General features: G+C 45.1%; 1 protein-coding gene across 6 annotated transcripts in view; it reads right to left on the reverse strand.

Annotated features, from left to right (window-relative positions):
• The window catches only part of PIGA (phosphatidylinositol glycan anchor biosynthesis class A), an 89,558-nt gene that overhangs the window by 17,560 nt on the left and 57,120 nt on the right, over window positions 1–14,878 (reverse strand). For all 6 annotated transcript variants that reach the window (XM_033947969.1, XM_033947966.1, XM_033947968.1 and 3 more), the window contains 3 exons: window positions 7,441–7,573; window positions 3,938–4,070; window positions 2,269–2,475 (listed from right to left, as the gene is read on the reverse strand). In XM_033947969.1, the coding sequence (XP_033803860.1) occupies window positions 2,269–2,475; window positions 3,938–4,070; window positions 7,441–7,573 (473 nt within the window). The remainder of the gene's footprint in view (window positions 1–2,268; window positions 2,476–3,937; window positions 4,071–7,440; window positions 7,574–14,878) is intronic.

The following is a 14,878-nucleotide window of genomic DNA, read 5'->3' on the forward strand; positions in this document are numbered from 1 at the left end:
CTTGTATTGTTTTAATATTGTTTTATGATTTTATGTCTTGCAATATGCCTTTAATGTACTCTTACTACTGTTTTATATTTGGCATTGTTTTCTGTTTTTTGTGTTTGTATGTAAAAGTATGCTTTATATCTATTTTTGCAGACCATTGCTGCAGGCTAACTGGTTCATGTGTTTTCTAATAAATGATATATTTAATAAACTGTTAATCAGTTGTTTAATTATGTTGTTTGTGTGCTGGCTGTGTCTCAGGCTCCATTGTTTTCTTGCACACATTAAAAAAATTCTACATACCATTAACACCAAAATGCAGGTTGTAACAAAAACTTTTACTATGATTTGCTCTATCTATCTAAGAATTGCTCTACCTATCTTCAAAAAAACCCTATTTTATTTTTATATTCATAAAGGACTTGTTTACCTTCCAGAAAAATAATTTCAACTTCAAATCTCAATCAAGGTCAAATACAAAAATCCACAATTAGCACTTCAGCAGCATTCCCCAAATCCTTAAGTAACTCTAAAATGTTCAATAACATGAAATCTGGGATACATCAGCCACCAGGTCATCAGATATATTCTTCTTAAAAGGTGGCAAAGAATACGCCCTTGAGTGGACAGAGAAGTCTTTAATTCAAAGGTAGGTGATGGGTGCTGATTTTCCTAAATTGATATTCCAGTCTTTAAATCTGTCAGATAATTGACCAAAGGTAGAGGCCAGGTACTTCAAAAAGTATGTTCTTTAGTTCCGGCCCATAAAGTATAATTGTTATGCAGACACAAGTTAACATTTTTCAAGTTTGTGAGAAAATTAAGAACAAAATTTTTTTTCCGAAAAATATAGCACTTAAATGCCTGCAACCCACTAATCTGATGAGCAAATGTAATAGCTTGAAGTACCTGTTTGTAAACCACTTTGAATGTGGTTGCAAAACTACAAAAAAGGTGGTATACAAGTCCCAAATTTTTCCCCAATAGTTACTAAAAACAATGTCTTCCAAGAAAGAAACTTTGAATCTGCTAAATCCAGTGGTTCAGAATTTAATGAATTGGAAGCATAACAATATCCCGTGGGATAGCTAAATATTTCAGAACTCTTTAGACAAGGACAATTCCTTTGGCACCTTCTGTATGCCCTGAGGGCATATAATCTCAAGAAGCCTCTAGCATCCTGTGACAGTGAAAAATCTCTTCTCAACTTATAAGGATGAGGGGATAGTTGACTCGACTGTCCACTAAGGCAGTTGAAAAGAAACGAGTTCACTGTGACAAGCTGCTGCACAGGAAATCTAGCATAGGCTCAGACAACTTTTCAAATGGTTTTTGAGCTCTGGTACTGAGAATCAGCTTGGCTCCGTCAGATTGGAGATGTTACCCCTACAAGTATGGCTGCTGTGATCCTGCTTATCCATGGAGAAAGTTAGGAATGTAAGCACACCAGAAACACAAAGACAAAAGATCTCGTAGAAATGAAAGCCTTTTGCATCAAAAGGCCTACAGTGGAAAGAGGTGTCGAGGTATAGACAAGGAAAATCAATGGCTGCAAGTTATCATGAACACCTGGGGCCCAAAATTCAGTCAGCAGCTATCGGCATTTTGCTGACTACTGCTGGCATTAAACCTAGAATTCATGCTGGGCCACGTCCAGGCACCAGCACTGAACTTTCGAGTTTGTGGAGCTGGTTAATTGAAAAATTCATTGCTTAACCAGCTATGGGGCACTGCATAAAACATGACTTGAGTTTTGTGCGGTCCTATTTATACATTTAGCATGACCGATTAAGTGCTGAATATCGGCACTTAACCGTCCAAGTGTCACTCCATCCCCAAAATGGTCAGTTTTCAGTCCTATCCTAACTGATTATTTTCAGCAGCACCAATCAGTTAAGTGCCACTGAAAATTGATGGTTAGCCCCAAAGAGGTGACTTAACCAGTCAGGAGCCATTTCTGGTCAGTTAAAGGTGCTTTGAATATCAAAGCTGGTTTTTACATAGAATACATAGAGTATGACGGCAGAAAAGGGCCGACGGCCTAACAAGTCTGCCCACTCAAATAACCCTCCCCCTAAAAGAACCCTCCCCTAAGCATTTCCCCGGAGCATAGAATAATACATAGAGTATGACGGCAGAAAAGAAGCTTTTCTGAAACACCTGTGTACTTTAAAAACAAAAAACAACTTCTAAACTATACTATATCAGATTGTTACCATTGTTATGATAATTTCCATGCACTTGATGATAAAACTCAAGTCTGGCTTCAAATGAACCTACTTTTTCAGTTCTCTCAGCAACATTCCTCCAAGTGTAAAAAGTTTTAACTGTATTATGAATCGATTCAGGGCTGGGTGATCTTCCTGACTGCTGTTGAACAATTGCCTTTTCTAATCCTTCACACAGAGACTTCACCGATGGCTCACAAAGAATTATGAGGTTCTCTGGCAGCACCTCTGGGATTCCACCAACTCTTGTGCTTACCACCTTTGAGGGAAAAAAAGATAGCACATGTGTCAAACAGAAAATACAACTAGTGCCATTTAATATAAAAACATTACTGGAAACTTACAGGAATATGTGTAAGCTGGTATATTGAACCTATAGACCCCCTTATTTACTAAGGCGCTAGCCGATTTAGCACATGCTAAATACTAATGCGTCCATAGAATATAATGGACACGTTAGCATTTAGTGCGTGCTTTCTCTGAACTTCCTGCTGGAGAGTTCAGAAAGATGTCCCACAGAGGATGACAGAATTCGAGTTTGTAACCCTCTTGAATGATGTCTAGTATCCATTGGTCTGATGAAATCTGCACCCAAGTCTCCCAGAACTCCGACAGTCACCCTCCTATGTGGGGGATCTCTAAGGCCAACCTGTTGTCAATGGGACTTCTTAGAATTTGTAACAGTGCGAGAGCCAGATGTGGAGACTCTTCTGAAGTCCACAAACTTGTCTAGAGTCCTGGAAAGACCTTTGGGACAAAGAGCCCACAGACCCATAACACAGTTTTCTGTAGCTGCGAAAGGAACCACGATTGAAACTCCCGATACCTCATGACTTACTATCTGGCAAGGACAATGATCCATCACGCTGGTCATCAAGTCATCCAATCCTTTCCCAAAAAGTATCTCCCACCCACCGTCTAATCCAAAACATTCTCTGGGCAGAGATTGAATATGCTGATGCTTTTCACTCATGACCCTGAGTGTGTCAAACAGAGTCCACCACATAGTCCACCCCAGCCAGTACCATAGGAGGGAACCCCACCTCCTCTGCGGTCGGATTCTGGCGTAGCAACTTATGGCAGGCCTACACCATAAAGGAAGCCGCAGCTGCAGTTTTAAGGCCTAATGCCAATGCCTCAAATTGCCCTTTGTGGACTAAGTCCACCCTGTGATCCTTAGAATCCTTCAGGACTACTCCACCTTCACTAGGCAGATAAGTTCTTTTAGTAACTTGAGCCACCATAGAATCCACCTTAGATGAAGTAAATTACTGCTGGAAATGAGAAGCTAAGGGATACGATTTCATCATTACCCTGGCCCCTGTCAGAGGATCCTCAGGCATCTCCCAATGCTCCGTTATCATCTTGATAATTTCTGGGTGTGAAGGGAAGCACGTGGAATGTGACTTGGTACTCCTTAACAACGAAAGCTGGGCAGTAGAAACATGCGGAGATTCTAAATCCAACTCCCACAGAGAAATTGTAATAGCCTCAGTTAAATCTGTCAACTTAAATATCTGTGCAGCGGCAGATCCTCTCCCTGATCTAGGGCTGTCACAGGAAGAGGCAGTCGGAGCAGACCACGAATGAGCAAGTCTGTGATTCGCAAACAGCGAATTTGTGGGGGAACACTGTACTCTAAAAAAAACAAATCCATGGTGCCTCTCTGTTCTCATAATGTGATCATGTTTCCAAATTCTACATCCAAAGAAGTCATTTACCTGCAAACCACAACTGGCTGCTTCCACAATTGCCATACAGAAAGCTTCCGTGAGCGAGGTATTCAGAAAAATGTGTCCCTGCACCAAAACATTTCGAACATCTTGATGTTCCAAAGCCCCAAGGAGGCGAACTCTGTATGTGATAACAAAATACAAGAACAAAAATCTAAAGGTACAAACTGAACAATTTTGTCCTGCCAAAAGGTAGATGTAATTCTAACAGTTCATCTGTTGCTCAATGGCCAACTGTTTGATTTTCTTAACATAAACTTTACTTATTGACTAATTTCATCTTAAGTTTCAGTAAACCATGCCCATAATTTGATATTATCTCCAGTGTTTATGGAAGTGAAAAGGCTTATAGGCCTTAGGCATGCACTCATTTTAAAACTCAATCCATATATTCAGTGTCACTATATCTATATATAGCTAATATGACCACCAACTCAGCACTATCCAGAGAACAGTCATATATTGCCAATATCTGAATAATTATTTGTGTCCACTCCCACCCTGCTCCTAAACTCGAAAGACAGCAGGACATACATTCTCATATGTGAGTAACGTCATCCCCAGGGCCCTGGTGCATATGCTGCCCAGTCTTCTATTAGATCTAGAAGCCTTTGGCAGGCCCCAATTGTGCACGCGTGAGTGCCTTCCTACTACTGCTACTACTAATCATTTCTATAGCGCTACTAGACATATGCAGCGCTACATATAAAAAAAGAGACAGTCCCTGCTCAAAAGAGCTTACAATCTAGTCAAGACAAACAACCTGGACAAGAAAGTGCATCAATACACAGTGCTCAGGTGGGGGAACTACAGAGGGAATGGCAAGACTTGTGCTTAGAAGGCAGATTGGAGTTTGAAACTAAAAACATCTTCAAAGAAGTGGGTTTTGAGTCTAGACTTGAACACAGCCAGAGATGGAGCTTAACTTGCCAAGTTAGGCAGTTTATTCCAGGCATACAGTGCAGAAAAGTAGAAGGGATGGAGTGTGGAGTTGGCCATAGAGAAGAAGGGTAAAGACATGAGAGACCGATGAGTGGACTGCCTTGGGGGTGGGGGGAGTGTGGGTAGAGATGAGAAGGGAGAGATACTGAGGAGCTGTAGAATGAATATATGAATGCAGTAAAAGGCATTTGAACTGTATACGGAAACAGACATGGAGCTAAAAAATGACTTGAGGAGAGGGATAACATGGGCATAGTGATATTGGCAGAATATGAAGCATGCAGCACAGTTCTGAACAGATTAAAGAGGAGAGAGAAGGTTTAGCAGAAGGCCAGTGAGAAGCAGGTTACAGTAGTCTAGGCAAGAGGTGATGAGGGTAAGGATGAGGGTCTTGGCAGTGCACTCAGAAAGAAAGGGTCCGATTTTAGTGATATTGTAGGGAAAGAAATGACAGGATTTGGCAGTCTGTTGGATATGTGACGAGAACGAGAGAGATGAGTCAAAGATTACCACAAGATTGCGAGCCGATGAGACTAAGAGGATGAAGATACAGAAATAGAAAATGGGTGGAAGAGAGACAGGTTTAGGTGTAAAGATAAGGAGTTCAGTCTTGGGATGTTTCATTTTAGATGGCGGTGAGACATCCAGGTAACGATGTCAGACAAGCAAGTTGAAACCCAGAACTGAATGTCTGTCAAGATTCCAGGTGTAGATAGATCTGTGAGTCATTGGCATAGAGGTGATACTGAAAGCCATGGGAGGAGATTAGAGCACCAAGAGAAGAAGTGTAGATGGGAAAAAAGAAGTGATTCCAGGAGAGCGTCCCAAGGTACACCAAGATGGCAGTGGAGGATGATCCACCACAGCCTGCTCTAACACAAGTTCTGCCCTTCCTACCTTCACAGAGGGTACATCCAAAGATCTACAAAGACATCATCTTATAGGCCAAAAGAACATATAAGGCCATAACAGTGCATGATAAATAGAGTGGTAAAGTACAAAAGTTTAAACATCATCACTAATAACTGGCTACTATATTAAGATGGAAGTGTGAGGCAGGCATCAATTATCGATCCTTATTTATGTAAAGATTATGAGGTAGTACGAAGTGCCACAAAGAGATTTAATGTTTACATCCTTTGTTACAGTTTAACAGAGCAAGCCAAGTAACACCTTTAAAACAGTGTTCTTCAACTGCCAGTCCGTGGACCAGTGTTGGTCCGCAGAAATTTTTTGCCGGTCCACAGGGCCAGCACATCCATCGGGCAGAAGACAATGTTCTTCAGCCGCCGGTTCATGATGCAATCAACATGGCTCCCGAGTGCTGCAGTGCACAAAGCCGTGGGAAAAGGCTTCTACGCGTGTCCTGCGCCTAAACCGGAAGCCTTCTCTCTGATGTTGCAATGTCAGAGGGAAGGCTTCCAGATGAGGCGCAGGACGCACGCGAGGAGCCGCTGCCCACAGCTTTGTGCAATGCAGCACTCAGGGAGCTGGCCCGAAGACGCCACGTTGATTGCACCGTGGACCGGCCCAAAGATAATACCAGGGGGCAGGCCAGAAGGCAAGGCGCAGCATGGAGGGAGAGAGACAACAATGGTAGGGGGAATGCTTTTATTTTTTTTATTTAGTGATTGATTTATATTTGCTGTCTGTTCAGGAAGAAATGCATTTGTTTCTTTTCCTCTGGGGTTGTACTGCTTCCAGGGTCTAGCCCTTCTTAGGGTTTGTTTGTAAATATTAGTACTTTTAGTTTTTGGTCTTGCATTTGCATGGGGTTATTTGTTTTCTGGTACGAATAAATATTGAAAAGCATACAGTGTGCTTTGTGTATTTTCATTTTGTGGTTAACCATTATGTGTTGTTAATACAATTATATTGTGTTTGTGTATATATGAAAAATGAATGGAAAAAATGGTGTTACAATTAGTACTACTATGGGGGCGGGGTCTGGGATGGAGATGGGCATGACTTAGCCCAGTGTTCTTCAACTGCCGGTCTGTAGACCAGTGCCGGTCCACAAAATAATTATTTTATTCCTGCCGGTCCATAGGTGGCAAAAAGTTGAAGTGCTCTAAGAGCCCTTTTAACAAGCTGCAGAAAATGTGTTTCCCTTACCCGAGGGTCTTTCCTGTGTGCTAAGGCCATTTTTACCACAGGCAGAAAATGGGAAAATTTTTCATGTTCTCAATGGATAGTCCTGCACTAATTTAGCCATTAGCACATGGCCATTAATAAAGATTAGTGCATGTGCAATTACAGACACCTATTTTGTAGGCGGTAAGGATCCACACACAAATCCTGCGCTAATTGGGTAGTGGTACGATAGCTGCGCTAATTAGTGAAAAAATACCTACTCTCTTTCACCATGCCCCCTCTGTGGAGAAAGCTTTCAACATTTTTAGCACGTGGTTTACACATACATACACAGAACTTAAATTTACCACAGGATTTCGGAGCACATCCCACAATATGCATAAGTTTAGTAAAAGGAGCCATAAGTTATCAAAGAACAAATATAGTCAGCCCACGAACAGTACAGACTGGATTACCTGTCATGAAGTTGGTATCGCTCTCGAACCTCTTCCAAAACAAGTCGCTTTGGCCCTTCACCTCCAACTAAAAAATGTAAATATGGATATTTCTGGCACAGTTCTGGAATTATGCCACCCAATAAGTCTATCCCTGTATAAAAAATTTAAAAAACCCTTTAGTCATTCCGGTTTTAGAAAAGCTTAGCTGCCACAGATAACTTTCCTAATCACTGGATGGTCAGAGGAGAGGTGTGTTTGTGATAACAATACAATACAATTTTTATTTATATATCGCCAATACCTCCATGAAGTTCACAGTGGTTTACATAAGCAATTATGGTGATACAAATAAAAAACTACTGTTACAATATTTAGGAATTATTAGTAAATTCTTGAAAAAGATAGGTCTTTAGGTCTTTTTTGAAACATTTAAAATTAGATTGCTGGTTAATATGGGTTGGTAATATTTCCAATCAATATTCACAATACAAGTTGAATATCTTCAAAATTTATAACCACACCAAGTTGATATTCATAAACTTATACTGTCAGAAACCAAGTGCCATACACTATTCAATTTGTGAAAACGGTAAAGACCTCAGTGTTTCTCAGGAAGAAACCTCTGAAACCATCTATGACAATAATGATACTGTCATAGAGAAATACATCCTTGGTCTTATGTTGTATCGTTATGCATTCACTATTTATATTATTTTCCTTTTAACTTTTTACTATTCTTTAAAATTTTGTGAAAAAGTAAGCACTTATCTTAATGTTTCCTTCCGACAGTGCAAAATCACCGCAGTTGCAGTTTACGATTTAGCGCGGTATCAATCCACCACTCTTGGAGAATTTCAATTCACTCTTATTTAAATAGAAATATCCCGACAGGCCCTGTTTCACCCTACGGCTACATCAGGGGATTATTTTAAATTACGAGACACTGCTTCCATGATTCTCTCTCAAAGAAAAAAAAAAAGTTAAAAAGGAAAAAGGAAATTAATATAAATGGTGAATGCATAACGGTACAACATAAGACCAAGGATGTATTTCTCTATGACAGTATCATTATTGTCATAGATGGTTTCACAGGTTTCTTCCTGAAAAACACTGAGGTCTTTACCGTTTTCACAAATTGAATAGTGTATGGCACTTGGTTTCTGACAGTATAAGTTGAGTTGAAGTAGAATGTGTTCCCTCTCCACAAAAGCAGAAGGAAGAAGTAGGGAATTACAGGCCAGTAAGTCTGAGTTGAAGTAGAAGGGAGAACCAAGGTTGCCTGTGCCACCGAGGAGCTATCAGAATCATGGTGGCATGTTCGTACTTCAGCTTGACCAGAGTCTTTTGAATGAGAGGGAATGGCGGAAACGCATACAGAAAGCGATTCCCCCAATCCAGCAGAAAAGCATCTGCCTCGAGGCGATGAGGAGTGTAGATCCTGGAGCAAAACTGAGGCAGCTTGAAATTGTGGGGAGCTGCAAAGAGGTCTATCTGAGGCGTTCCCCACTGAGCAAAGATCTGATGAAGGGGCTTGGAATGGAGTGTCCATTCGTGAGGCTGGAGAAGACGACTCAGTTTGTCCGCCAATACATTGTCCCTCCCCTGAATGTAGACAGCTTTGAGAAAGGCATTGTGGCGAACCGCCCAATCCCAGACTCTGAGAGCTTCCTGGCAGAGGGAGGCCGAGCCCGTGCCCCCCTGCTTGTTGATATAATACATGGCAACCTGATTGTCGGTGCAAATGAGGACCACCATGTCGTGAAGCAGATGTTGAAAAGCTTGAAGAGCATTGAAGATGGCTCTGAGCTCCAGAAGATTGATTTGATGGAGTCGGTCCGCACATGTCCAGAATCCCTGAGTGCGAAGCCCATCCAGATGCGCTCCCCAGGCATAGGTCGAGGAATCGGTTGTGAGAACCTTCTGGTGGGAAGGAGAATGAAACAGCAAACCTCTGGATAGATTCGAAGAGGTCATCCACCAGAGTAGAGACTGCCGAAGAGCAGGAGTGACTGTGATGTGTCGAGTCAACAGATCCGACACCTGAGTCCACTGAGATGCCAGGGTCCACTGAGGAATTCTGAGGTGGAGTCTGGCAAACGGCGTCACATGAACTGTAGAGGCCATGTGGCCCAGGAGGACCATCATGTGTCTCGCTGAGATGGTCTGGCGAGAAGACACAGACTGGCAGAGATGAAGGAGAGCATCCATGCGCTGAGGAGGAAGGAATGCTCTGAGACGTACGGTATCCAGGACAGCCCCGATGAAGGGAAGAGACTGGGTTGGCTGTAGATGAGACTTGGGAAAGTTGATCTTGAATCCCAAACTCTGCAGGAACAGAATCGTTGACAGGGTCGCTGAGATGACCCCTGAGGCCGAGGGAGCCTTGATCAGCCAGTCGTCGAGGTAGGGGAATACCTGAAGACCTTTGTTCCGGAGGGCCACGGCCACCACCACCAGACATTTGGTGAAGACTCTGGGGGACGAAGACAGGCCGAATGGAAGCACTCGATACTGCAGATGGAGATGTCCCACCCGAAATCTGAGGAACTTGCGAGAGGCTGGATGAATGGGAAGTAGAGAGCGGCCGCACGATACTTAAAGTCCTAGATTTCAAACGTACGGACTTTAATGCAATGGGAAAGTACCTGAAGAAAGAGCTGTTAGGATGGGAGGACATAAGAGAAGTGGAAAGACAGTGGTCTAAGCTGAAAGGAGCGATAAAAATGGCTACGGACCTTTATGTGAAGAAAATCGATAAAAACAAGAGAAAAAGGAAGCCGATATGGTTCTCCAACCTAGTGGCTGAGAAAATAAAGGCGAAAGAGTTGGCGTTCATGAAATATAAAAAAACCCAAGAAGAGGAGAGCAGAAAGGACTACAGGGTGAAACTGAAAGAAGCCAAGAGAGAGATACGTTTGGCGAAGGCACAGGCGGAAGAACAAATGGCTAAAAATGTAAAAAAGGGAGATAAAAATTTTTTCAGATATATTAGTGAAAGGAGGAAGATAAAAAATGGAATTGCTAGGCTAAAAGATGCTGGGAACAAATATGTGGAGAGTGATGAGGAGAAAGCAAATGTGCTAAACAAATACTTCTGTTCTGTGTTCACAGAAGAAAATCCTGGAGAAGGACCGAGATTGTCTGGCAAAGTTACACGAGAAAATGGAGTAGATTCTGCGCCGTTCACGGAGGAGGGTGTTTATGAGCAACTTGAAAAACTGAAGGTGGACAAAGCGATGGGACCAGACGGGATCCATCCCAGGATACTAAGGGAGCTCAGAGAGGTTCTGGCGAGTCCTATTAAAGACTTGTTCAACAAATCTCTGGAGACGGGAGTGATTCCTGGGGATTGGAGGAGAGCGGATGTGGTCCCTATTCATAAAAGTGGTCACAGGGATGAAGCAGGAAACTATAGGCCGGTGAGCCTCACTTCAGTTGTTGGAAAAATAATGGAAGTGTTGCTGAAAGAAAGGATAGTGTATTTCCTTGAATCTAAGGGGTTACAGGATCCGAGGCAACATGGCTTTACAAAAGGTAAATCGTGCCAAACGAACCTGATTGAATTTTTTGATTGGGTAACCAGAGAGCTGGATCGAGGACATATGCTAGATGTAATTTACTTGGATTTCAGCAAAGCCTTTGATACAGTTCCTCATAGGAGGCTGTTGAACAAACTTGAAGGGCTGAAGTTAGGACCCAAAGTGGTGAACTGGGTCAGAAACTGGCTGTCAGACAGACGCCAGAGGGTGGTGGTTAATGGAAGTCGCTCGAAGGAAGGAAAGGTGACTAGTGGAGTCCCTCAGGGTTCGGTGCTGGGGCCAATCCTGTTCAATATGTATGTAAGTGACATTGCTGAAGGGTTAGAAGGAAAAGTGTGCCTTTTTGCAGATGATACCAAGATTTGTAACAGAGTAGACACCGAAGAGGGAGTGGAGAATATGAAAAAGGATCTGCAAAAGTTAGAGGAATGGTCTAATGCCTGGCAACTAAAATTCAATGCAAAGAAATGCAGAGTAATGCATTTGGGGATTAATAATAGGAAGGAACCGTATATGCTGGGAGGAGAGAAGCTGATATGCACGGACGGGGAGAGGGACCTTGGGGTGATAGTGTTCGAAGATCTAAAGGCAAAAAAACAGTGTGACAAGGCAGTGGCTGCTGCCAGAAGGATTCTGGGCTGTATAAAGAGAGGTGTAGTCAGTAGAAGGAAGAAGGTGTTGATGCCCCTGTACAGGTCATTGGTGAGGCCCCACTTGGAGTATTGTGTTCAGTTTTGGAGACCGTATCTGGCGAAAGACGTAAGAAGACTTGAGGCAGTCCAGAGGAGGGCGACGAAAATGATAGGAGGCTTGCGCCAGAAGACGTATGAGGAGAGACTGGAAGCCCTGAATATGTATACCCAAGAGGAAAGGAGAGACAGGGGAGATATGATTCAGACGTTCAAATACTTAAAGGGTATTAACGTAGAACAAAATCTTTTCCAGAGAAAGGAAAATGGTAAAACCAGAGGACATAATTTGAGGTTGAGGGGTGGTAGATTCAGGGGCAATGTTAGGAAATTCTACTTTACGGAGAGGGTAATGGATGCCTGGAATGCGCTCCTGAGAGAGGTGGTGGAGAGTAAAACTGTGACTGAGTTCAAAGAAGCGTGGGATGAACACAGAAGATTTAGAATCAGAAAATAATATTAAATTTTGAACTAAGGCCAGTTACTGGGCAGACTTGCACGGTCTGTGTCTGTGTATGGCCGTTTGGTGGAGGATGGGCAGGGGAGGGCTTCAATGGCTGGGAGGGTGTAGATGGGCTGGAGTAAGTCTTAACAGAGATTTCGGCAGGTGGAACCCAAGCATAGTACCAGGTAAAACGTTGGATTCTTGCCCAGAAATAGCTAAGAAGAAAAAAAAAAAAAAATTTTAAATTGAATCAGGTTGGGCAGACTGGATGGACCATTCGGGTCTTTATCTGCCGTCATCTACTATGTTACTATGTTACTATGAGTGTAGGCCTCCTTGAGATCCAGAGAGCATAACCAGTCGTTCTGCTCGAGGAGGGGGTAGAGAGAAGCAAGTGTCAGCATGCGAAACCTCTCTTTGACTAGGAATTTGTTGAGGACCCTGAGGTCCAAAATGGGTCGCAGGTCGCCCGTCTTCTTCGGAACAAGGAAGTACCGGGAGTAAAACCCCTGGTTCAGTTGGTCCGTCGGGACCGGCTCTACGGCACGAAGCCGGAGCAAAGCCTGAGCTTCCTGAAGAAGAAGGGCGGTCTGAGTCAAGTTGGAAGGATACTCTCTTGGAGGGGCCCAATGGAAATGAAGAGAGTATCCTTCCTTGATGATAGTAAGGACCCAGAGGTCGGTTGTTATGGCTTCCCAGCGATGATAAAAATGATGGAGGCGCCCTCCGATGGGAAAAACAGGGGGAGGCAGAACAAGGTTGGTTATGCCCTCGACGAGACAGTCAAAAAGGCTGAGTGGTCTTAGGGACAGCAGGCGACTGAGACTTAGGCTGACCCTTCTGGTGGAGTTTGCCTCGGCTGATAACGCCGCTGATAAATCAACGGCGGGCGAGAAGGTCGAGACTGCTGAGGCTTGGGCTTCGGCCAAAGGATAGATTGGAAGGACTTTTCGTGGTCAGACAACTTCTTCGTGACAGTCTCGATGGATTCGTCAAAAAGATCCGCCCCAGCACACGGGACGTTCGCCAGGCGGTCCTAAAGATTCGGGTCCATATCAATGGTCCGCAACCAGGCCAACCAGCGCATCGCCACCGAGCAGGCCGCTGCTCGGGCTGAGAGCTCGAACGCATCATAGGCAGATTGCATTAACTGAAGCCGAAGTTGGGACAGCGAAGCAACCACTTCCTCAAACTCAAACCTAGCCTGGGACTCGATGTAGGGTGTGAACTTCCGAAGCACAGGTAGAAAAAAATTCCAAGTAGGCTGCAAAGTGGAAATTGTAATTCAGGACTCGAGACATCATCATCGAATTCTGATAGATGCGTCGACCAAACTTATCCATGGTTCTGCCCTCGCGGCCTGGAAGCACTGAAGCATAGACCTGGCCAGGATGAGACCGCTTGAGCGAGGATTCGACCAGGAGGGACTGGTGAGAAAGCTGAGGACCCTCGAAGCCTTTATGATGCACCGTGCGGTACCGCGCATCCAATTTGCCAGGGACCGCAGGGATAGAGTAAGGAGACTCGAAGCATCGCATGAAGGTCTGGTCGAGGAGCTTGTGCAGGGGAAGCCGCAAGGACTCTGCCGGAGGACGGGGCAAGTGCATGGTATCGAGGTACTCCTTGGAATATCGAGACCCAGCATCGAGAGTAATGTCCATGTCATCTGCCATCTGCCTGAGGAACGATGAAAAGGACAGTTGGTCCGCCGTCGCCGGTCTGCAAGACGGACTAGAAGAAGAAGAGGCTTCAGGCTCCAGAGAGGCCTGCGAGCAACAGGACGAGTAGAAAACCTCAGGGTCCTCGAACTCCGGGCCCGGAGGAGGAGACCCAGTCGAAGCAGCATATCCCAACCGAGGCAATTTCTTCTGAGGCGAGACGGTCGAGTGCCGAGAGGAATGCTTCGAAGAATGTCTGGATCGATGCCCCTCTCGATGCCTGGAAGGGGATCGAGCTCGTCTGTGAGAAACTGGGTCAGACGCCTCCAAGGAGCAGATCGGACTCGATGCCGTCGATCGCAGAGGCGGAAGAGTCGGCGCCTCCCCCGACGCTGCCCAGGCTTGATAGGGGGTTCGGAAGAACTCGTCCTGCGTCCTGCTATGCCCAGGACTGGGTGGCCCCGAAGGTGGACGCCACACTGAGTCATGGGGCGGAGTAATCGGTTCCAAGGGAGGCAGGTCACTAAACGAGGCTTTCCTCGAGGGGATGGGCTCCAAGGGAGGCATATCACTAAGGGAGGCCCTCCTCGAGGGAATCGGTTCCAAAGGAGACACAGCACTAACGGAGGACCTCCTCGAGGACCCGGACACCGCTCGCCGCTCCTCCTCGCCGAGCAACGAGGTCGTGCGGCGAGGAGGAGGAGGAGGGGGCGGTCCGCCCCTCGAAGTCGAAGCTGGGAGGTCACCCTGGATGGTGGCAATCAGCCGAGGCCCCATGGTCTGCACGAGCTACACGAACTGAGCCTCTAGAAGGGACCGCAACGAAGCCGATATGGAGGGATCCGCACCAAAAGGGGGCCCTTCCGCACGGTCTCCGCGCTCCTTCGGTGCTGCGTGCTTCTGCTTGCCAGTCTTCGGCACCTTGAGCACCACCGGTGGAACTGTCGGGGTCGATACCTGTTCCGAGGAGACGGAGGAAGGCACCGGCGCCGAAGCCGGGGCCGAAACCGGTGTGAACGATGCCGGTTTCAGGAGGCCCGAAGCAGCCGGGGAGGCAGAGGGCTTCGCGGAAGGAGTCGAAGCACCCGTCGATGTCGATGTCGAAGCTGCAGGATCCAATGAAGC

This window comes from Geotrypetes seraphini, chromosome 6 (assembly GCF_902459505.1).
Source record: "Geotrypetes seraphini chromosome 6, aGeoSer1.1, whole genome shotgun sequence".
Taxonomy (NCBI): domain Eukaryota; kingdom Metazoa; phylum Chordata; class Amphibia; order Gymnophiona; family Dermophiidae; genus Geotrypetes; species Geotrypetes seraphini.